Here is a 23697-nt window from a genome sequence, read left to right on the forward strand (position 1 = left end):
AAAAATATTTTTTGCAAACCAGTAATTATAGTTTGCAAATTATCTGTTGTTGTTGAGTGTCTGTGCTGTGGGTTTTTCCGAGGATGTTGTAGTCGTAATGATTTGTGCAGTCCTTTGAGACATTTGTGATTTGGGGCTATATAAATAAACATTGATTGATTGATTGATGTCTCCCGGCTGGCCTGGGATCCCCCGGGAAGAGCTAGACGAAGTGGCTGGGGAGAGGGAAGTCTGGGCTTCCCTGCTTAGGCTGCTGCCCCCGCGACCTGACCTCGGATAAGGTCAGGTCGCGTTTATAAATAAACATTGATTGATTGATTGATTAATTGACTGTCTAGAGCTCGGCAGAGTAAAACCGTGTAATACTCTTCCATATCAGTAGGTAGCAGCCGGTAGCTAAATGCTTTGTAGATGTCAAAAACAGCGGAAGGAAGGGTGCAGGTAAAAATGTGTGTAATGCTTAATCCAAAAATATATAAAAGGTGAGAGTGCCCTTAAGAAAAAGCATTGACGCTTAGGGGAAGGCTATGCCGAACGAAACTAAAATTGAACTGGCTACACAGTGAACAAAAACAGAATGCTGGACGACAGCAAAGACTTACTGTGGAGCAGCTGTTGACATTGTTGACAATCAACAACGTCCACACAAAGAAGGATAGCAACAATGGAAGTAGTCTTGATTGCTAAAACAAAGTATATGTGGGAAATATCGCTCAAATGAAGACATGAAATTGCTACAGGAAAATACCTAAAAAAGAGAAAAAAGCCACCAAAATAGGAGCGCAAGACAAGAACAAAAACACTACACATAGGAGAACAGCAAGAAAGTCAATATAAGTCAGGGCGTGGTGGTGACAGTACACCTAATTTGAGACAAGAGCTGTATTGATGTATGTTTGGTATGGTTTAAATTTATATCCAACAATTGCGACGACTTTTTACTGTCAACTGAGTTTCGTTTTTTTAACGATTTTGAAAAACACTGGGCTAGATTGTCTTATTTTGACAAGATGGAAGCAGCGTTTTCTTTCTGCCTTTTGTGTCCTCACTTCCCCTCAGCTCTAATATCCACAACATTCCAGACATTCTGCCACCGGAGTTATCAATTACTTGTTAATCAAAACACTCAGAAAGCGAAACGTTACAAAAACCGGGGCCAAAACTAATTTGGAACAGGACCTCTGTGTGTTTTCTCCCTTGGTTAGCTTGTTCGGCAATATTAGTTCTTGATTAGATTTCACTTGGGTTGGCACAGTTTTGGCTTTTCCTTCGATTTTCCCATTTATTTTAGGCTAATTGAAGAAAATGTCTCTTTTTTTTCAAAGGAAATAACTTCCCTTAGTTTTAAAAATGCATCACCTTCTGCAGTTTTATAAAAACGTGGCTTCATAGTGGAGGAGTTCGAGTACCTAGGAGTCTTGTTCACGAGTGGGGGAAGAGTGGATCGTGAGATTGACAGGCGGATCGCTGCGGCGTTTTGATTGATTGATTGATTGATACTTTTATTAGTAGATTCCACAGTTCAGTACATATTCCGTACAATTGACCACTAAATGGTAACACCCCAATAAGTTTTTCAACTTGTTTAAGTCGGGGTCCACATTAATCAATTCATGGCGTCTTCAGTAATGCGGACGTTGTACCGATCCGTTGTGGTGAAGAAGGAGCTGAGCCGGAAGGCAAAGCTCTCATTTTACCGGTCGATCTACGTTCCCATCCTCACCTATGGTCATGAGCTTTGGGTCATGACCGAAAGGATAAGATCACGGGTACAAGTGGCCGAAATGAGTTTCAGGTCTCTCCCTTAGAGATAGGGTGAGAAGCTCTGTCATCTGGGAGGAACTCAAAGTAAAACCGCTGCTCCTCCACATGGAGAGGAGCCAGATGAGGTGGTTTGGGCATCTGGTCAGGATGCCACCCGAACGCCTTACTAGGGAGGTGTTTAGGGCACGTCCAACCGGCTGGCCTGGGAACGCGTCAGGATCCCCCGGGAAGAGCTAGACGAAGTGGCTGGGGGGAAGGAAGTCTGGGTTTCCCTGCTTAGGCTGTTGCCCCCGCGACCCGACCTCGGATAAGCGGTCGGGTCGAAGATGGATGGATGGCTTCATACAATATGATGCTGTTTCTGTTTTGTCAGCAAAGGATTCGAGCTTGCAACAAGCGCATCACAAAATTAAATACATATATATATATATATATATATATATATATATATATGACTTAATGCAATGAAGTTATCGAGTCGGCTAATGGAACGGGAGCAATGGCATTAACGGCCTGCTTGAATGCACATGGGATGAAACATAAGACAAAAGAGCTTTCCGGAAACAATAAATGATCTTCCCCGGTGACTGAAAATACCAACGGGGCCTCTTTCAAATATTCAAAGCTGGGTGATGACATATGCACAGTGGCAGAGCCTTTTATCATTTTTTACATCCAACACGGCTTTATTTTCTCCTAATGTACTGTCAAAATGTCCGTGCTTTATAGGCCTTAGGCACGTTCAAACATTTGAAAGTCTTTTCTCAAAATGCGAAATGTCAAGCAGTTAGTCAAACCGTGTTACTGTCGATCAAAGGTCACAGGGGCCGATTGCCTGAAGCGGAATCCTCTAGGGCAGGGGTCGGGAACCTATGGCTCTAGAGCAGGGGTCGGGAACCTTGTTGGCTGAAAGAGCCATGAAAGCCAATTATTTTCAAATATTGTTTACAATCATAGCCACCAGCAGCTAGAGCGATTCGGACCGAGAAAGCGACAATTTCCCCATTAATTCGAGCGAGGATGAAAGATTCGTGGATGAGGATAATGAGAGTGAATGACTAGAAAAAAAAAAGGCGATTGCCTTGGGAGCGATTCAGATGTTATTAGACACATTTACTAGGATCATTCTGGAAAATCCCTTATCTGCTTATTGTGTTACTAGTGTTTTAATTAGATTATATGGTACCTTAAAATTTAGTGCGTCTGCCTCACAATACGAAGGTCCTGCAGTCTTGGGTTCAAATCCAGGCTCGGGATCTTTCTGTGTGGAGTTTGCATGTTCTCCCCGTGAATGCGTGGGTTCCCTCCGGGTACTCCGGCTTCCTCCCACCTCCAAAGACATGCACCTGGGGATAGGTTGATTGGCAACACTAAAAAAATGGTCCCTAGTGTGTGAATGTGAGTGTGAATGTTGTCTGTCTATCTGTGTTGGCCCTGCGATGAGGTGGCGACTTGTCCAGGGTGTACCCCGCCTTCCGCCCGATTGTAGCTGAGATAGGCGCCAGCGGCCCCCCGCGACCCCAAAAGGGAATAAGCGGTAGAAAATGGATGGATGGATTTTCGTGAGAGCCGTATAATGTTTTTAACACTGATGACATTTATTAAACAGACAAGAAGCAAGGAATTAAACAGAGACTGAATTAAATTTAGCTCAATGAGGAGAAACATGTAGACCTGCACCCTTGTATTCTACGCCTCCTCTTTTATTTGGACTTTCCCTAAATACAACAACTAAATGCGTGCATCTCTTATTCTTTTTAATAACATTGTTATTCTGAAGGTAACCAATAACAAATAAAATACTTTTGAACATTTATGCGACTTCATTAACAAGTGCGATAGAAACGGATGGATGGATTAAAATGCATGTGACTGTTTTATATTTTATTTTTAACACTGTGATTACCAGCGGAATTATTCATTACTTATCGTGTTAAGCAACGTCAGGTTAGATTTATCTGAGAGCCAGATGTGGTCATCAAAAAGAGCCACATCTGGCTCGAGAGCCATAGGTTCCCTACCCCTGCTCTAAAGCCAGATGTGGCTCTTTTTGATGACTGCATCTGGCTCTCAAATCTTACATTGCGTAACACTGTGTTTTTCAACCTTTTTTAAGGCAAGGCACATTTTTGTCATAAAAAAAAACTCCTTTTGCACACCACCAGCTGAAAACGTTAAAAAATGGCTATCTACGTTGTTGCTATTCTTCTTTGTGTCACGTACGGATGTACTTTTCTGGACGCCGTAGGTTTTTGCTGTCGTCCAGCATTCCGTGTTTTTACTTTGTAGCCAGTTCAGTTTGACTTTTGTTTTGCATAGCCTTTTCCTTTCCCTTTCGTTTATTTCGGGTTTAAGCATTACATACCTTTTTTTACCTGCACTCTGCCTCCCACTGTGGTCTGCATATCGGGATTGATTGATTGATTGATTGATACTTTTATTAGTAGATTGCACAGTACAGTACATTTTCCGTACAATTGACCACTAAATGGTAACACCCCAATAAGTTTTTCAGTCTGTTAAGTCGGGATCCACATTCACAACAAACCATTCCAACTTTTTTCTCTAAAATTGTCTTTCTGAAAGTTATAAGAAGCAAAGTAAAAAAAAATAATGAATTTATTTAAACAAGTAAAGACCAAGTCCTTAAAATATTTTCTTGGATTTTCAAATTCTATTTGAGTTTTGTCTCTCTTCGAATTAAAAATGCCGAGCAAAGCGAGACCAGCTTGCTAGTAAATAAATAAAATTTTCAAAAATAGAGGCAGCTCACTGGTAAGTGCTGCTATTTGAGCTATTTTTAGAACAGGCCAGCGGGCGACTCATCTGGTCCTTACGGGCGACCTGGAGACCGCGGGCACCGCACTGGTGACCCCTGCTCTATACAACGTATGATCAATGAATCCAACAATCCCATAATCTAATATAACTTGGAAAAACAGCGGTAGACAATGTTCTATTTATTTTATGGTTTATTTATTGTCCACTAAAGACGCCGAGATCATTATCCATGCGTTTGTTACGTCTCGTCTCGATTACTGTAACGTATTATTTTCGGGTCTCCCCATGTCTAGCATTAAAAGATTACAGTTGGTACAAAATGCGGCTGCTAGACTTTTGACAAGAACAAGAAAGTTTGATCATATTACGCCTGTACTGTATATACCTTTATATACATATATACATACATATATACCTATACTGGCTCACCTGCACTGGCTTCCTGTGCACTTAAGATGTGACTTTAAGGTTTTACTACTTACGTATAAAATACTACACGGTCTAGCTCCATCCTATCTTGCCGATTGTATTGTACCATATGTCCCGGCAAGAAATCTGCGTTCAAAAGACTCCGGCTTATTAGTGATTCCTAGAGCCCAAAAAAAGTCTGCGGGCTATAGAGCGTTTTCCGTTTGGGCTCCAGTACTCTGGAATGCCCTCCCGGTAACAGTTCGAGATGCCACCTCAGTAGAAGCATTTAAGTCTCACCTTAAAACTCATCTGTATACTCTAGCCTTTAAATAGACCTCCTTTTTAGACCAGTTGATCTGCCGCTTCTTTTCTTTCTCCTATGCCCCCCCCCTCCCTTGTGGAGGGGGTCCGGTCCGATGACCATGGATGAAGTACTGGCTGTCCAGAGTCGAGACCTAGGATGGACCGCTCGTCGGGACCCAGGATGGACCGCTCGCCTGTATCGGTTGGGGACATCTCTACGCTGCTGATCCGCTTGAGATGGTTTCCTGTGGACGGGACTCTCGCTGCTGTCTTGGATCCGCTTTGAACTGAACTCTCGCGGCTGTGTTGGAGCCACTATGGATTGAACTTTCACAGTATCATGTTAGACCCGCTCGACATCCATTGCTTTCGGTCCCCTAGAGGGGGGGGGGGTTGCCCACATCTGAGGTCCTCTCCAAGGTTTCTCATAGTCAGCATTGTCACTGGCGTCCCACTGGATGTGAATTCTCCCTGCCCACTGGGTGTGAGTTTTCCTTGCCCTTTTGTGGGTTCTTCCGAGGATGTTGTAGTCGTAATGATTTGTGCAGTCCTTTGAGACATTTGTGATTTGGGGCTATATAAATAAACATTGATTGATTGATTGATTTTCTTGAGCAGAATGAATATCGAGGCAGGAAATACCGTATTCTTTCAGTCAAATTTACATCACCGTTGGCCCTGGTCGGATCTTCATTCATGCAAATGATGTATGATTTTGCAGACCAAGATATATGAGAAAACTGAGAGTTTCATTTTGGTTCAATTTATTTGGACTATTCAAGCTTTGGTGTTGTCAAAATGATGTATTTCTTGAGGATATTGCATCTGGACATCCCAGGATGGGAACAAAAGGCGAGATGCTGCCTTTGTGGGCTTTTATTGTTGCTCATGTCGTGTAGTCTGTCTCTAAAAATAATGAGCCGGGGAAATGTTTTGAAACGTTTTAAGGTCTCTGGGTTTAACCACAGTAATTTCAATTATTGTGCACTGCGTTTGCACGATGTTTTTCAGCCGCAGAAGGTGCGTGTGAAAGTATACTCGCTCATATCGTGGTTTTCTTAAAATAGGAGCTGGCATGTTATTTTGCTTGTGTATCGGCTGGGGACATCTCTGCGCTGCTGATATGCCTCCGCTTGGGATGGTTTCCTGCTGGCTCCGCTGTGAACGGGACTCTCGCTGCTGTGTTGGGTCCGCTTTGGACTGGACTCTCGCGACTGTGTTGGATCCATTATGGATTGAACTTTCACAGTATCATGTTAGACCCGCTCGACATCCATTGCTTTCCTCCTCTCCAAGGTTCTCATAGTCATCATTGTCACCGACGTCCCACTGGGTGTGAGTTTTTCCTTGCCCTTATGTGGGCCTACCGAGGATGTGGTAGTGGTTTGTGCAGCCCTTTGAGACACTAGTGATTTAGGGCTATATAAGTAAACATTGATTGATTGATTGATTATTTTCAATTTGATGGTATTTTGATATATATCGAATATGTACTTTGTGTGCTGAGTCTGATCATGTTTTTATGATCCCCAATCGATACCGATCGTCCATGAGTGAATCGGCCATTAAATGTAAATATTTGAACATTCATGGTGAGCGCTGTTGACTGTATGATCTGAAAAATAACCAGCATCACCAGTTCTGAGCATATTAATCAATTCAACTGGGCCTTAAAGGCCTACTGAAATGAGATGTTCTTATTTAAACGGGGATAGCAGGTCCATTCTATGTGTCATACTTGATCATTTCACGATATTGCCATATTTTTGCTGAAAGGATTTAGTAGAGAACCCGTGTGAGGTTCCTCACATTGTTTATAATGGGAGCCTCCAACAAAAAGAGCTATTCGGACCGAGAAAACGGCAATTTCCCCATTCATTCGAGCGAAGATGAAAGATTCGTGGCTGAGGATATTGATAGCGAAGGACTAGAAAAAATAAATAAAGTTAATGAGCGATTCAGAGATTTTTAGACGGATTTACTAGGATAATTCTAGAAGATCCCTTATCTGTTTATTGTTTTAATAGTGTTTTAGTGAGATTTTAAAGATTGTAAAGACATACCTCGAGGTCGGATGGCTGCGGTGAACACGCAGTGTCTCAGAGAGAAGCCAAGCTCACAGCTACCTTTTCTGACATGACAGCTGCTGCAGGACCACAAATAATCCATTGATGTCTCCGGTAAGAGATATATATACGTCACAATTTCCCCATCCAAAAACATGCTGGTTGACGTAGAGAAAATATGTTCGCTTGACCGCTCTGTGTTAAAGGGGAACATTATCACAATTTCAAAAGGGTTAAAAACAATAAAAATCAGTTCCCAGTGGCTTGTTGTATTTTTTGAAGTTTTTTTCAAAATTTTACCAGTCTCGGAATATCCCTAAATAAAGCGTTAAAGTGCCTTATTTTCGCTATCTTCGAAACCACTATCCATTTCCCTGTGACGTCATACAGTGCTGCCAATGCAAACAAACAATGGGAATAGCACAGCAAGATATAGCGACATTAGCTCGGATTCAAACTCGGATTTCAGCGATTTAAGCGATTCAACAGATTACGCATGGATTGAAACAGATGGTCGGAGTAGCTTCTGTTTGTTCGACGAAGAAAATTTGTGAAATATTTCTTTAAACTTTTTATGATTAAAATTCAAAAAAAATATTCTGGCAAATCTAAAAAATCTGTAGAATCAAATTTAAATCTTATTTCAAAGTCTTTTGCTTTTCTTTTAAAATTTTTGTTCTGGAAAATCTAGAAGAACTAATGATTTGTCTTTGTTAGAAATATAGCTTGGTCTAATTTGTTATATATTCTAACAAAGTGCAGATTGGATTTTAACCTATTTAAAACATGTCATCAACATTCTAAAATCAATTTTAATTAGGAAAAATTACTAATGGTGTTCCATAAATTCTTTTTTTAAAAAATTTCAAAAAGATTCGAATTAGCTAGTTTTTCTCTTCTTTTTTTCGGTTGAATTTTGAATATTAAAGAGTAGATAAACTATGTTTCAAAATTCAATTATAATTTTTTTCGTGTTTTCTCCTCTTTTAAACCGTTCAATTAAGTGTTTTTTTCATCATTTACAGAAGTAAAAAAAATATACGATGGAATGACAGACAGAAATACCCTTTTTTTAGGGGTGGGGAGGTATTTATCTGTTTCTATATATATATATATATTTATTGTGAGAAATCATAAAGATGATCAGTGTTTCCACAAGTATAAATATCATTAATTATTAATAATAACAGAGTTAAAGGTAAATTGAGCAAATTGGCTATTTCTAGCAATGTATTTATCAATCAATCAATGTTTATTTATATAGCCCCAAATCACAAATGTCTCAAAGGACTGCACAAATCATTACGACTACAACATCCTCGGAAGAACCCACAAAAGGGCAAGGAAAACTTACACCCAGTGGGCAGGGAGAATTCACATCCAGTGGGACGCCAGTGACAATGCTGACTATGAGAAACCTTGGAGAGGACCCCAGATGTGGGAAACCCCCCCTCTCTAGGGGACCGAAAGCAATGGATGTGGAGCGGGTCTAACATGATACTGTGAAAGTTCAATCCATAGTGGCTCCGACACAGCCGCGAGAGTTCAGTTCAAGCGGATCCAAGACAGCAGCGAGAGTCCCGTCCACAGGAGACCATCTCAAGCGGAGGCGGATCAGCAGCGTAGAGATGTCCCCAACCGATACAGGCGAGCGGTCCATCCTGGGTCCCGACGAGCGGTCCATCCTGGGTCTCGACTCTGGACAGCCAGTACTTCATCCATGGTCATCGGACCGGACCCCCTCCACAAGGGAGGGGGGGACATAGGAGAAAGAAAAGAAGCGGCAGATCAACTGGTCTAAAAAGGAGGTCTATTTAAAGGCTAGATTATACAGATGAGTTTTAAGGTGAGACTTAAATGCTTCTACTGAGGTAGCATCTCGAACTGTTACCGGGAGGGCATTCCAGAGTACTGGAGCCCGAACGGAAAACGCTCTATAGCCCGCAGACTTTTTTTGGGCTCTAGGAATCACTAATAAGCCGGAGTCTTTTGAAGGCAGATTTCTTGCCGGGACATATGGTACAATACAATCGGCAAGATAGGCTGGAGCTAGACCGTGTAGTATTTTATACGTAAGTAGTAAAACCTTAAAGTCACATCTTAAGTGCACAGGAAGCCAGTGCAGGTGAGCCAGTACAGGCGTAATGTGATCAAACTTTCTTGTTCTTGTCAAAAGTCTAGCAGCCGCATTTTGTACCAACTGTAATCTTTTAATGCTAGACATGGGGGGACCCGAAAATAATACGTTACAGTAATCGAGACGAGACGTAACAAACGCATGGATAATGATCTCGGCGTGTTTAGTGGACAAAATGCGATATTACGGAGATGAAAGAAGGCCGTTTTAGTAACGCTTTTAATGTGTGACTCAAAGGAGAGAGTTGGGTCGAAGATAATACCCAGATTCTTTACCGTGTCGCCTTGTTTTATTATTTGGTTGTCAAATGTTAAAGTTGTATTATTAAATAGAGGTCGGTGTCTAGCAGGACCGATAATCAGCATTTCCGTTTTTTTGGCGTTAAGTTGCAAAAAGTTAGCGGACATCCATTGTTTAATTTCATTAAGACACGCTTCCAACTGACTATTGTCCGGCGTGTGTATCAAACTGGTAGCCCTTCGCATTAATCAGTACCCAAGAAGTAGCTCTTGGTTTCAAAAAGGTCGTTGACCCCTGAACTAGGGCAGGACAAAAGTGGACGACCAAGTTATGAAGATGCTGTTTCTTTGGGTCATCTGTTGTCCGAGGCCACATGATCCTCTCGTTCCTTTGGGAGTCTGTGGAACAGGGCAAAGAATGTGCTCCTTAAGTGCACAGAGATGATCTCCCAGCCTCCAGTTCTAGTCCGAAACGAGCCTGGCCAGTGGCTGAAACTCAATCTCCCGCTCCAGCTGGGCTTTTTAACGGTAGAAAAGCATGGCCTGATGATCACCTCCTGCTCGTCTGACGGCACTTTCGTGATTTGTGTAGTACAAAGTGTTGTAAGTGGATTCTATTCATCAAGCTTGGTTATGAATTTAACAACCCTATTCAGTTAGACACAGCGACTTGTAGTTTTAAGTAAAGAAGTGCACCTCATTCGTGATGACTCCAGAAGCCAAGGCTATAAACACAATTGGGTTTGGACGGACTGGCACCGGCTTTTGTCTTTGCTTTGTTGCCAGAAACTGAACTGTGGCTTTGTGGCGATGCATAACTCACTGGCTGCACAATGGAAAAAAAAAAACCAACAATTCGACTCTTAAAAGATTATACAAATGTGATTGAACCATATTGCCTCTGATGTGAGCGCCCTGCAGTGAAATGAAGATTTTACTTGACAAATGGGCTGGAGAAAGTAAACTGGCATGTGTTAGTCATATAGTGTGGAGTGATGTGCTTTTAAGTCCTCTGATGGAAGGTTGGAGCCTCTCTCAGTCTGTCCAGACGAGCTCGTGTGCTTCCATGACGTCCATGCTGACTTTTTCTACACCCTTTTTAATATCTTAAGGCCGGAGAGGTTTTACACTCCCTTTGATTCATCATAAAAAGGCTGTTTCTACTTGCATTTCCTGCAATACCACATGCAAAAAATAAATTAGAAGTTCAGAAACCTTAAAGGCACTGCCCAGAACACATAATACCTACGGCTTTTCTCACACACATAAGGGAATGCAACGCATACTTGGTCAACAGCCATACAGGTCACACTGAGGGTGGCCGTCTAAACAACTTTAACACTGTTACAAATATGCGCCACACTGTGAACCCACACAAAACAAGAATGGCGAACACATTTCGGACGAACATCCGCACCGTAACACAACATAAACACAACAGAAAAAATACCCAGATCCCCTTGCAGCACTATCGGTTTCATAAAGTAAATTGTATGACTTTTTAAAACGTTGCTGCGTACACGGAAGTGGGGAGAAGTACAGAGCACCAATAAACCTTAAAGACACTGCCTTTGCGTGCCAGCCCAGTCACATAATATCTACGGCTTTTCACATTCACAAGGGAATGCAAAGCATACTTGTTCAACAGCCATACAGGTCACACTGAGGGTGGCCGTATAAACAACTTTTAACACTGTTACAAATATGCGCCACACAAAACAAGAATGGCGAACACATTTCGGACGAACATCCGCACCGTAACACAACATAAACACAACAGAAAAAATACCCAGACTCCCTTGCAGCACTATCGGTTTCATGAAGTAAATTGTATGACTTTTTAAAACGTGGCTGTGTACACGGACGTGGGGAGAAGTACAGAGCACCAATAAACCTTAAAGGCACTGCCTTTGCGTGCCAGCCCAGTCACATAATATCTACGGCTTTTCACATTCACAAGAGAATGCAAAGCATACTTGTTCAACAGCCATACAGGTCACACTGAGGGTGGCCGTATAGACAACTTTAACACTGTTACAAATATGCGCCACACTGTGAACCCACACAAAACAAGAATGATGAACACATTTCGGACGAACATCCGCACCGTAACACAACATAAACACAACAGAAAAAATACCCAGATGCCCTTGCAGCACTATCGGTTTCATAAAGTAAATTGTATGACTTTTTAAAACGTGGCTGTGTACACGGACGTGGGGAGAAGTACAGAGCACCAATAAACCTTAAAGACACTGCCTTTGCGTGCCAGCCCAGTCACATAATATCTACGGCTTTTCACATTCACAAGTGAATGCAAAGCATACTTGTTCAACAGCCATACAGGTCACACTGAGGGTGGCCGTATAAACAACTTTTAACACTGTTACAAATATGCGCCACACAAAACAAGAATGGCGAACACATTTCGGACGAACATCCGCACCGTAACACAACATAAACACAACAGAAAAAATACCCAGAATCCCTTGCAGCACTATCGGTTTCATGAAGTAAATTGTATGACTTTTTAAAACGTGGCTGTGTACACGGACGTGGGGAGAAGTACAGAGCACCAATAAACCTTAAAGGCACTGCCTTTGCGTGCCAGCCCAGTCACATAATATCTACGGCTTTTCACATTCACAAGTGAATGCAAAGCATACTTGTTCAACAGCCATACAGGTCACACTGAGGGTTGCCGTATGGACAACTTTAACACTGTTACAAATATGCGCCACACTGTGAACCCACACAAAACAAGAATGACAACCACATTTCGGACGAACATCTGCACCGTAACACAACAGAAACAATACCCAGATTCCCTTGCAGCACTATCGGTTTCATAAAGTAAATTGTATGACTTTTTAAAACGTCGCTGTGTACACGGACGTGGGGAGAAGTACAGAGCACCAATAAACCTTAAAGACACTGCCTTTGCGTGCCAGCCCAGTCACATAATATCTACGGCTTTTCACATTCACAAGGGAATGTAATGCATACTTGTTCAACAGCCATACAGGTCACACTGAGGGTGGCCGTCTAAACAACTTTAACACTGTTACAAATATGCGCCACACTGTGAACCCACACAAAACAAGAATGACGAACACATTTCGGACAAACATCCGCACCGTAACACAACATAAACACAACAGAAAAAATACCCAGACTCCCTTGCAGCACTATCGGTTTCATAAAAGTAAATTGTATGACTTTTTAAAACGTGGCTGTGTACACGGACGTGGGGAGAAGTACAGAGCACCACTAAACCTTAAAGACACTGCCTTTGCGTGCCAGCCCAGTCACATAATATCTACGGCTTTTCACATTCACAAGGGAATGCAAAGCATACTTGTTCAACAGCCATACAGGTCACACTGAGGGTGGCCGTATAAACAACTTTTAACACTGTTACAAATATGCGCCACACAAAACAAGAATGGCGAACACATTTTGGACGAACATCCGCACCGTAACACAACATAAACACAACAGAAAAAATACCCAGAACCCCTTGCAGCACTATCAGTTTCATAAAGTAAATTGTATGACTTTTTAAAACGTCGCTTTATATACGGACGTGGGGAGAAGTACAGAGCACCAATAAACCTTAAAGACACTGCCTTTGCGTGCCAGTCCAGTCACATAATATCTACGGCTTTTCACATTCACAAGTGAATGCAAAGCATACTTGTTCAACGGCCATACAGGTCACACTGAGGGTGGCCGTATAAACAACTTTAACACTGTTACAAATATGCGCCACACTGTGAACCCACACCAAACAAGAATGACAAACACATTTCGGACAAACATCCGCACCGTAACACAACATAAACACAACAGAAAAAATACCCAGACTCCCTTGCAGCACTATCGGTTTCATAAAGTAAATTGTATGACTTTTTAAAACGTGGCTGTGTACACGGACGTGGGGAGAAGTACAGAGCACCAATAAACCTTAAAGACACTGCCTTTGCGTGCCAGCCCAGTCACATATTATCTACGGCTTTTCACATTCACAAGTGAATGCAAAGCATACTTGTTCAACAGCCATACATGTCACACTGAGGGTGGCCGTCTAAACAACTTTAACACTGTTACAAATATGCGCCACACTGTGAACCCACACAAAACAAGAATGGCGAACACATTTCGGACGAACATCCGCACCGTAACACAACATAAACACAACAGAAAAAATACCCAGAACCCCTTGCAGAACTATCGGTTTCATGAAGTAAATTGTATGACTTTTTAAAACGTGGCTGTGTACACGGACGTGGGGAGAAGTACAGAGCACCAATAAACCTTAAAGACACTGCCTTTGCGTGCCAGCCCAGTCACATAATATCTACGGCTTTTCACATTCACAAGTGAATGCAAAGCATACTTGGTCAACAGCCATACAGGTCACACTGAGGGTGGCCGTATAAACAACTTTTAACACTGTTACAAATATGCGCCACACTGTGAACCCACACAAAACAAGAAAGACTAACACATTTCGGACAAACATCCGCACCGTAACACAACATAAACACAACAGAAAAAATACCCAGACTCCCTTGCAGCACTATCGGTTTCATGAAGTAAATTGTATGACTTTTTAAAACGTGGCTGTGTACACGGACGTGGGGAGAAGTACAGAGCACCAATAAACCTTAAAGACACTGCCTTTGCGTGCCAGCCCCGTCACATAAAATATCTACGGCTTTTCACATTCACAAATGAATGCAAAGCATACTTGTTCAACAGCCATACAGGTCACACTGAGGGTGGCCGTCTAAACAACTTTTAACACTGTTACAAATATGCGCCACACTCTGAGCCCACACCAAATAAGAATGACGAACACATTTCGGACGAACATCTGCATCGTAACACAACAGAACAAATACACAGAATTCCTTGCAGCACTAACTCTTTCGGGACGCTACAATATACACCCCCCGCTACCTCCTACCCCCAACAACCCCGCCCACCTCGACCTCCTCATGCTCTTTCAAGGAGAGCATGTCCCAAATTCCAAGCTGCTGTTTTGAGGCATATTAAAAAAAAATGCATTTTGTGACTTCAATAATAAATATGGCAGTGCCATGTTGGCATTTTTTTTCCATAACTTGAGTGGATTTATTTTGGAAAACCTTGTTACGTTATTTAATGCATCCAGCAGGGCATCACAACAAAATTAGGCATAGTAATGTGTTAACTCCACGACTGTATATATCGATATCGGTTGATATCAGAATCGGTTAGTAGGTGTTTGACAATATTGGAATATCGGATATCGGCAAAAAAGCCATTATGGGACATCTCTAGTTTAAATCTCTATTTGGGCATCTTTGAGTGGAATTGGCATGTTATCGCCATTATGCATTAGTTTTCTCCGAGTACTTTGGCTTCGGGATTGGATATTTTTGGTGTAAATTGTGGGTGCATTTTGCTCTAAAGTCACATGTATCACCCATTTTATGAGTCTGTTTGCAAGATTTGTGACTCTGGATGCTTTTCCAGATTGCAAATGAAACCTCACCCCACCTTTTCCCGAAGTATCGTAATTTATCTTTGAACATGTATACTGTAAATACAGTACAGGCCCCAAAAAATGGACACACCTTCTCCTCAATCGATACGTTTTCTTTATTCTCATGACTATTTACGTAGGAGATTGTCACTGAAGGCATCACAACTATGTGGAGTTATGTACTTAACGAAAAAAAGGTGAAAAAATTGAAAACATGTTTGATATTCTCATTTCTTCAAAATAGCCACCCTTTGATCGGGTTACTGCTTTGCACACTCTTGGCATTCTCTCGATGAGCTTCGAGCACACCTGTGAAGTAAAACACATTTCAGGTGACTACCTCTTGAAGCTTATCGAGAGAATGCCAAGAGTGTGCGAAAAAGTAATCAGAGTCAGTGTTTATTTTGAAGAAACTCGAATATAAAAACATGTTTTCAGTTATTTCACCGTTTTTTTTGTGAAGTACATAACTCCACATGTGTTCATTCATAGTTTTGATTCCTTCAGTGACAATCTACTATGTAAATAAAGAAAACACATTAAATGTGAAGGTGTGTCCGAACTTTTGCCCTGTACTGTATATACAGTGGGGCAAAAAAAGTATTTAGTCAGCCAGCGATTGTGCAAGTTCTCCCACTTAAAATGATGACAGAGGTCTGTAATGTTCATCCTAGGTACACTTCAACTGTGAGAGACAGAATGTGAAAAAAAAATCCAGGAATTCACATTGTAGGAATTTGAAGGAATTTATTTGTAATTTATGGTGGAAAATAAATATTTGGTCAACCATTCAAAGGAGGTTTTGGCTCCAAATCTCACGATACATGGCCCCATTCATTCTTTCCTTAACACGGATCAATCGTCCTGTCCCCTTAGCAGAAAAACAGCCCCAAAGCATGATGTTTCCACCCCCATGCTTCACAGTAGGTATGGTGTTCTTGGGATGCAACTCAGTATTCTTCTTCCTCCAAACACGACGAGTTGAGTTTATACCAAAAAGTTCTATTTTGTCTTAATCTGACCACATGAAGCAGGGCTTTTATTGTGAAGATAGGAAATGTGCAGTCGGCCTTTAGAGTTTTGACCGAAGGTACGGCGCGAGAGTCTGTTGAAATAAAAAGTGTTTCTCGCCTTCCTCTCGGTCATATTTTCATAATAATGATCTTGCAGCAGCCAGCGTCATCTCACAAGACCCTCCGGTACCGTGAATGTCATTTAAGTGACGTCTTGGTGAAGATTGATGATCACTCATTTTTAGGTCTATTTTTTTTTAAAAGCCTGGCTGGAGATCGACTGACACACCCCCCGCGGTCGACTGGTAGCTCGCGATCGACGTAATGGGCACCCCTGCCTTAGCACATGGGTGTCAAATTTGGCCCGCCGTGTAATTTCATATGGCCCTTGAGGCAATGTCAAATTAACATTAGAGCTGGCCCGCCGGTGTTATACAGCGACGGTGTATTTGAAAAACATGGGGCTTCACGGTGGAAGAGGGGTTAGTGCGTCTGCCTCACAATACGAAGGTCCTGCAGTCCTGGGTTCAAATCCAGGCTCGGGATCTTTCTGTGTGGAGTTTGCATGTTCTCCCCGTGAATGCGTGGGTTCCCTCCGGGTACTCCGGCTTCCTCCCACCTCCAAAGACATGCACCTGGGGATAGGTTGATTGGCAACACTAAATTGGCCCTAGTGTGTGAATGTTGTCTGTCTATCTGTGTTGGCCCTGCGATGAGGGGGCGACTTGTCCAAGGTGCACCCCGCCTTCCGCCCGATTGTAGCTGAGATAGGCCCCAGCGCCCCCCGCGACCTCAAAAGGGAATAAGCGGTAGAAAATGAATGGCTGGATGGATGAAAAACATGTCTAAATATGTATTCTAGGCTATTTATGCGATATAAAAAAAATTGTGAGAAACTGCATTCATTATTCAGTATTCGGCCTTCGGCCAAGCGTTTAAATTTTATTCAGCTTCGGCCACAAATTTTCATTTCAGTGCATCCCTAATAGCTACAGTAGATAGATGGATGTTGGTGTTGCTTTTTTATATGGGGTCTACTTCATATTTTTCGCAGAAAAAAAAACATGCATTCCGTCGCATGTTTTTCCACGATTATCTCGAGCTAATTCCATCCATCCATCCATTTTCTACCGCTTATTCCCTTTTAGGGGTCGCGGGGGGCGCTGGCGCCTATCTCAGCTACAATCGGGCGGAAGGCGGGGTACACCCTGGACAAGTCGCCACCTCATCGCAGGGCCAACACAGATAGACAGACAACATTCACACACTAGGGCCAATTTAATGTTGCCAATCAACCTATCCCCAGGTGCATGTCTTTGGAGGTGGGAGGGGCCTATCCCCAGGTGCATGTCTTTGGAAGTGGGAGGGGCCTATCCCCAGGTGCATGTCTTTGGAGGTGGGAGGAAGCCGGAGTACCCGGAGGGAACCCACGCATTCACGGGGAGAACATGCAAACTCCACACAGAAAGATCCCCAGCCTGGATTTGAACCCAGGACTGCAGGACCTTCGTATTGTGAGGCAGACCCACTAACCCCTCTGCCACCGTGAAGCCGAGCTAATTGAGTATGTTAATTGGGGCGGCCTCCAGGGCACGTTACGAGGTTGATCCGGCGCTTCTGGCTTGTTCTCACTCGCCGCGTCGCATCTGTCTCATCCTAATTGTCACACCCCTGTTCTGCTCCAGCCAACTACCTTCCCTTTGAGGAGGCGCACGCTGCTGCCATCAAATCACCAGTGCCGCCGTGTCCCAGTGAAAGCTGCGGTCGCCTGTCTCCTGCTGAGAGATATGTGCCTTCCCGTTCCACTCCCCTGACCCCCCCTGCCGAGTGCTCCTATCCCCCCTCCTGTTCCGGCTTGCTGACACTCACGCAGCTTGTGGCTGATGTTGCGGCGTTTAGTCAGGTCACTGAGGTTCATCCCTGACACGAGAAACGTCAACTTGGCTCTTTATTTAGCATCCAAGCCCGCTGAGAGAAGCTCAAAGTACATGTTTGGGTTCACCCCTTTTGTTTAGAAGTGAGTAAATCATTCTATATTGCTGCTTTTTAAGCACGCTTTGAACGTAAATGTTGACCATCACCACATCATCGTCTTTATAAAGCAGTTTGGTGTTCCCCTACTGTGTGCCCATGTTTGTTTGTGGTCAAGGGTGGGGCAGTCTTGTCTGATCCCCAATTCTGCAGCTGTAAGTGCTGTGTGGCGAGAGTGGCGAACATGTTTAGAGTTTGAGTTTCTGTTTGAGAATGCTTGCCTGAGGCAACAAGAAAACAATAATCTTTTGTTCATAATTTTTGAATGCATCCTTAAAAGCCTAGCTAGGGCTTCACGGTGGCAGAGGGGTTAGTGCGTCTGCCTCACAATACGAAGGTCCTGCAGTCCTGGGTTCAAATCCAGGCTTGGGATCTTTCTGTGTGGAGTTTGCATGTTCTCCCCGTGAATGCGTGGGTTCCCTCCGGGTACTCCGGCTTCCTCCCACTTCCAAAGACATGCACCTGGGGATAGGTTGATTGGCAACACTAAATTGGCCCTAGTGTGTGAATGTTGTCTGTCTATCTGTGTTGGCCCTGCGATGAGGTGGCGACTTGTCCAGGGTGTACCCCGCCTTCCACCCGATTGTAGCTGAGATAGGCGCCAGCGCCCCCCCGCGACCCCAAAAGGGAATAAGCGGTAGAAAATGGATGGATGGATGGATCCTTAAAGGCAGGGGTGCCCATTACGTCGATCGCGAGCTACCAGTCGACCGCGGGGGGTGTGTCAGTCGATCTCCAGCCAGGCTTTTAAAAAAAATAGACCTAAAAATGAGTGATCATCAATCTTCACCAAGACGTCACTTAAATGACATTCACGGTACCGGAGGGTCTTGTGAGATGACGCTGGCTGCTGCAAGATCATTATTATGAAAATATGACCGAGAGGAAGGCGAGAAACACTTTTTATTTCAACAGACTCTCGCGCCGTACCTTCCGTCAAAACTCTAAAGGCCGACTGCACATTTCCTATCTTCACAATAAAAGCCCTGCTTCATGCTGCCTGCGCTAACTAAATACAGAGTCTCGGAAAACTGGCGTGCACAAGCGATCCCTCAGAAAGCTGGCGTGCACATCACTTGTGCACGCCAGCTTTCTGAGAATCTTATTTTGTTAGCGCGTTTATCATAACTCTCTCTCTCTCTCTGTCTCTGCCCCTCCCTCACAAATGCTGCTGCGTGCACAAATTGTCTTGTTTTTAACCCCTTCATAACCCTGAACGAACAATGAAAATACACGCAACCCTAACTCAAAATGCCGGACATTTGAGGCATTTAAGAAACTCCACCCGGACAGCCCCGCAAAAGAGGACATGTCCGGTGAAAAGAGGAGGTGTGGTCAGTCTATCTAGCATGCTGTGTGTTGTGCCTCGGTGTGTAATGTTTACACAACGTGCGGTACGCTACTTAATATGTCCGTGTGGAAACTCGTCCGGTTGGATGGTCTTATAGCTCTGGCTTTTACATGTCGTCCTAGCCCGGTCGCTGCTAGCATGTGTACTTGTTCGGTACACCTCCGCACCGAACCTAAACCCCCGTACCGAAACGGTTCAATACAAATACACTTAACGTTACACCCCTACAATCCAGTAATTATAGTCTGCAAATGATGTGTTGTTGTTGAATGTCTGTGCTGTCTAGAGCTCGGCTAATTGCTTTGTAGATATCAGAAACAGCGGGAGGCAGCTTGCAGGTAAAAAGGTGTCTAATGCTTACACCAAAAATAAACTAAAGCTAAGTGCCCCTAAGAAAACACATTGAAGCTTAGGCAAGGCTATGCAGAATGAAACTAAAACTGAACTGGCTGCAAAGTAAACAAAAACAGAATGCTGGACGACAGCAAAGACTTACTGTGGAGCAAAGACGGCGTCCACAATGTACATCCGAACATGACATGACAATCAACAATGTCCCCAAAAAGAACTGAAATATTCTTGATAGCTAAAACAAAGTAGATGCCGGAAAGGAAGACATGAAACTGCTACAGGAAAATACCCAAAAAAGAGGAAAATCCACCAAAATAGGAGGGCAAGACAAGAACTAAAACACTACACACAGGAAAACGGTAAACAGCTCCAAATAAGTCACGGCGTGATGTGATAGGTGGTGACAGCACACCTACTTAGAGTCAAGAGATATTGTGACGCATGGTCGGTTTTGGTTTAAAGTCATATCCAACACTTGCGACAACGACATTTTTACTGTCAACTGTGTTTTGTTTTTTAATGATCTCTGCCGGTCGTGCGCCTGCGGATTTTTTCAACGCATAAAATGTTCTTTGGCTCCAAAAATGTTGAACAACACTGCATTAGGAAATTCACAGAAAGAAGAAAATAACATAAATTGAACTTGTCAAAGTAGTAAATTGGGCTGGCAGTAAAGCAGCCTGACGTTAATTGAAGTGGCACAAATGTCAAGGTTCAGTATGGCTGTGATGTAAATGTCATCTCCACATCCACAGTCTGCACCACATCACTTATTTCAGCCCAAAGTTGATTGTAACCTTTTTTTTTTTTTCCCCCCCCCTGTCTATTTCTTTACAGTCGTGCAATCAAGACCAATCAGGATCTGCTTCCAGAAACTCCCTGGACAAATATCTTCTACGATGACTTCTGGGGCACCTTGCTCACACACAGCGGCAGCCATAAGTCCTACCGGCCCCTGTGCACCCTCTCCTTCCGCTTCAATCACGCCGCCGGTGGGCTGGATCCTTGGGGTTACCACTTGGTTAACGTGGGCCTCCACGGGGCGGTGAGCGGCCTTTTTACGTGGCTGGCTCACCTGCTGCTGGGGGGAGGCTGGTGGAGCCTACTGGCCGGCCTGCTCTTCGCGTCCCACCCCATCCACACCGAAGCGGTGGCGGGTCTGGTGGGTCGGGCCGACGAAGGCGCCGCCTTCTTCTTCCTGCTGTCCCTGCTGTGCTACATACGTTTCTGCAAACTGCGGGGCAACGCCGGCCCGCTGCGGCTTGTGGCTTGGTTCCTAGGCAGCCTGGGCTGTGCCGCATGCAGCATGCTCTGGAAAGAGCTGGGAGTGACTGTGCTGGCCGTATCGGCCCTTTACGACGTCTGCATTTTGCACCGATTCAAGCTGCGACAGGTCGTCACGCTTCTTCATAAGGTAAGCATTTGATCCGTTGGGATGCTGCTATGTGATATCAGGTTTCCTTACACAACACTACAGTACTAATAACTCTTCCCACCAATTGGAAAACTGGTGTGTAAAAAAAAATGGCTTCCGGGGCACACTTTTGACACCCCTGCTATAGATAATAAAAAATAAAATCTGATAAATCTATGGGTAAAAAGGAGAGCCTGGCGACACATGCGCGTTTATCATAACTCTCTCGCTCTCTTTGTCTCTGCCCCTCCCTCACAAATGCTGCTGCGTGCACAAATTGTCTTGTTTTTTTAACCCCTTCATAACCCTGAACGAACAATGAAAATACACGCAACCCTAACTCAAAATGCCGGACATTTGAGGCATTTAAGAAACTCCACCCGGACAGCCCCGCAAAAGAGGACATGTCCGGTGAAAAGAGGAGGTGTGATCAGTCTATCTAGCATGCTGTGTGTTGTGCCTCGGTGTGTAATGTTTACACAACGTCCTAGCCCGGTCGCTGCTAGCATGTGTACTTGTTCGGTACACCTCCGCACCCAACCTAAACCCCCGTACCGAAACGGTTCAATACACAAATACACTTAACGTTACACCCCTACAAACCAGTAATTATAGTCTGCAAATGATGTGTTGTTGTTGAATGTCTGTGCTGTCTAGAGCTCGTCAGAGTGACCGTGTAATATTCTTAAGTATCAGTAGGTGGCAGCCGGTAGCTAATTGCTTTGTAGATATCAGAAACAGCGGGAGGCAGCTTGCAGGTAAAAAGGTGTCTAATGCTTACACCAAAAATAAACTAAAGCTATGTGCCCCTAAGAAAACACATCGAAGCTTAGGGAAGGCTATGCAGAATGAAACTAAAACTGAACTGGCTGCAAAGTAAACAAAAACAGAATGCTGGACGACAGCAAAGACATACTGTGGAGCAAAGACGGCGTCCACAATGTACATCCGAACATGACATGACAATCAACAATGTCCTCAAAAAGAACTGAAATATTCTTGATCGCTAAAACAAAGTAGATGCTGGAAAGGAAGACATGAAACTGCTACAGGAAAATACCCAAAAAAGAGGAAAATCCACCAAAATAGGAGGGCAAGTGTGTAAAAAAAAATGGTGCTAAAATGAGTAATTGTTTTTCAGGTATATCTAAGGCGGAGGAAACTCCGCCTTAGATATACCTGTGTATATCTATACCTTAGATATACCCCGTGTGGCGGGGCTCTCCCTTAGAGATAGGGTGAGAAGCTCTGTCATCCGGGAGGAACTCAAAGTAAAGCCGCTGCTCCTCCACATCGAGAGGAGCCAGATGAGGTGGTTCGGGCATCTGGTCAGGATGCCACCCGAACGCCTCCCTAGGGAGGTGTTTAGGGCACCTCCAACCGGTAGGAGGCCACGGGGAAGACCCAGGACACGTTGGGAAGACTATGTCTCCCGGCTGGCCTGGGAACGCTTCGGGATCCCCCGGGAAGAGCTAGACGAAGTGGCTGGGGAGAGGGAAGTCTGGGCTTGCCTGCTTAGGCTGCTGCCCCCGCGACCCAACCTCGGATAAGCGGAAGAAGATGGATGGATGGATGGTATATCTAAGGCAGTGTTTTTCAACCACTGTCCTGTAGGCATGATTGCCAACCTTGAGACATCCAAATTCGGGAGATTGGGGGTCGGGACGGGATGAAGGGGGAGGAGTATATTTATAGCTAGAATTCACTGAATTTCAAGTATATATATATATATGTACTGTCTGGAGCAGGGGTCGGCAAAAGAGCCATTTTGACCCGTTTCACCTAATAAAGAAAACTATGGGAGCCACAAGACTCTTTTGAAATTTAAAATGAAATAACACAGCGTACAAAGTTTTTTTTTTGCTTTGTGCTATGTATTAACCAGGGGTCTTAGACACGTGGCCCGCACCTCAATATTTTATTTAAATGCCGCTTGACAACGTCACATTTTCCAACCATCTCAATTTTTCCGGGAGACTACCGAGTTTCAGGGCATCCATTCTCTCAACTGTCCGCCGGTTTTTACCTAAACAACGATAATTAGGGCGGGCTATGATGACAATACGTTTAGCGCCCTCTACAACCGTAACATACAGCTTAGCAGCTCATTCACAAGTTGTATAATGCTTCTGCAGACACGCTCAAGCTCAACAGCCATACAGGTTACACTGAGGGTTGTGATATGAACAACTTTAGCACTCTTACTATTATGCGCCACATGTGAACCCACACCAAACAAGAGTGACAAACACATTTCGGGTAAAACATCCGCACTGTAACACAACATAAACACAACAGAACAA

The 23697-nt window shown here is 43.8% G+C and overlaps 1 protein-coding gene across 1 annotated transcript in view; it reads left to right on the top strand.

Annotated features, from left to right (window-relative positions):
• The window catches only part of tmtc2b (transmembrane O-mannosyltransferase targeting cadherins 2b), a 360692-nt gene that overhangs the window by 111817 nt on the left and 225178 nt on the right, over positions 1-23697 (top strand). Inside the window, exon 2 of the mRNA XM_061917943.1 lies at positions 20818-21394. Within this exon, the coding sequence (XP_061773927.1) occupies positions 20818-21394 (577 nt within the window). The remainder of the gene's footprint in view (positions 1-20817; positions 21395-23697) is intronic.

This window comes from Nerophis ophidion, linkage group LG12 (genome assembly GCF_033978795.1).
Source record: "Nerophis ophidion isolate RoL-2023_Sa linkage group LG12, RoL_Noph_v1.0, whole genome shotgun sequence".
In the NCBI taxonomy this organism is placed as follows: domain Eukaryota; kingdom Metazoa; phylum Chordata; class Actinopteri; order Syngnathiformes; family Syngnathidae; genus Nerophis; species Nerophis ophidion.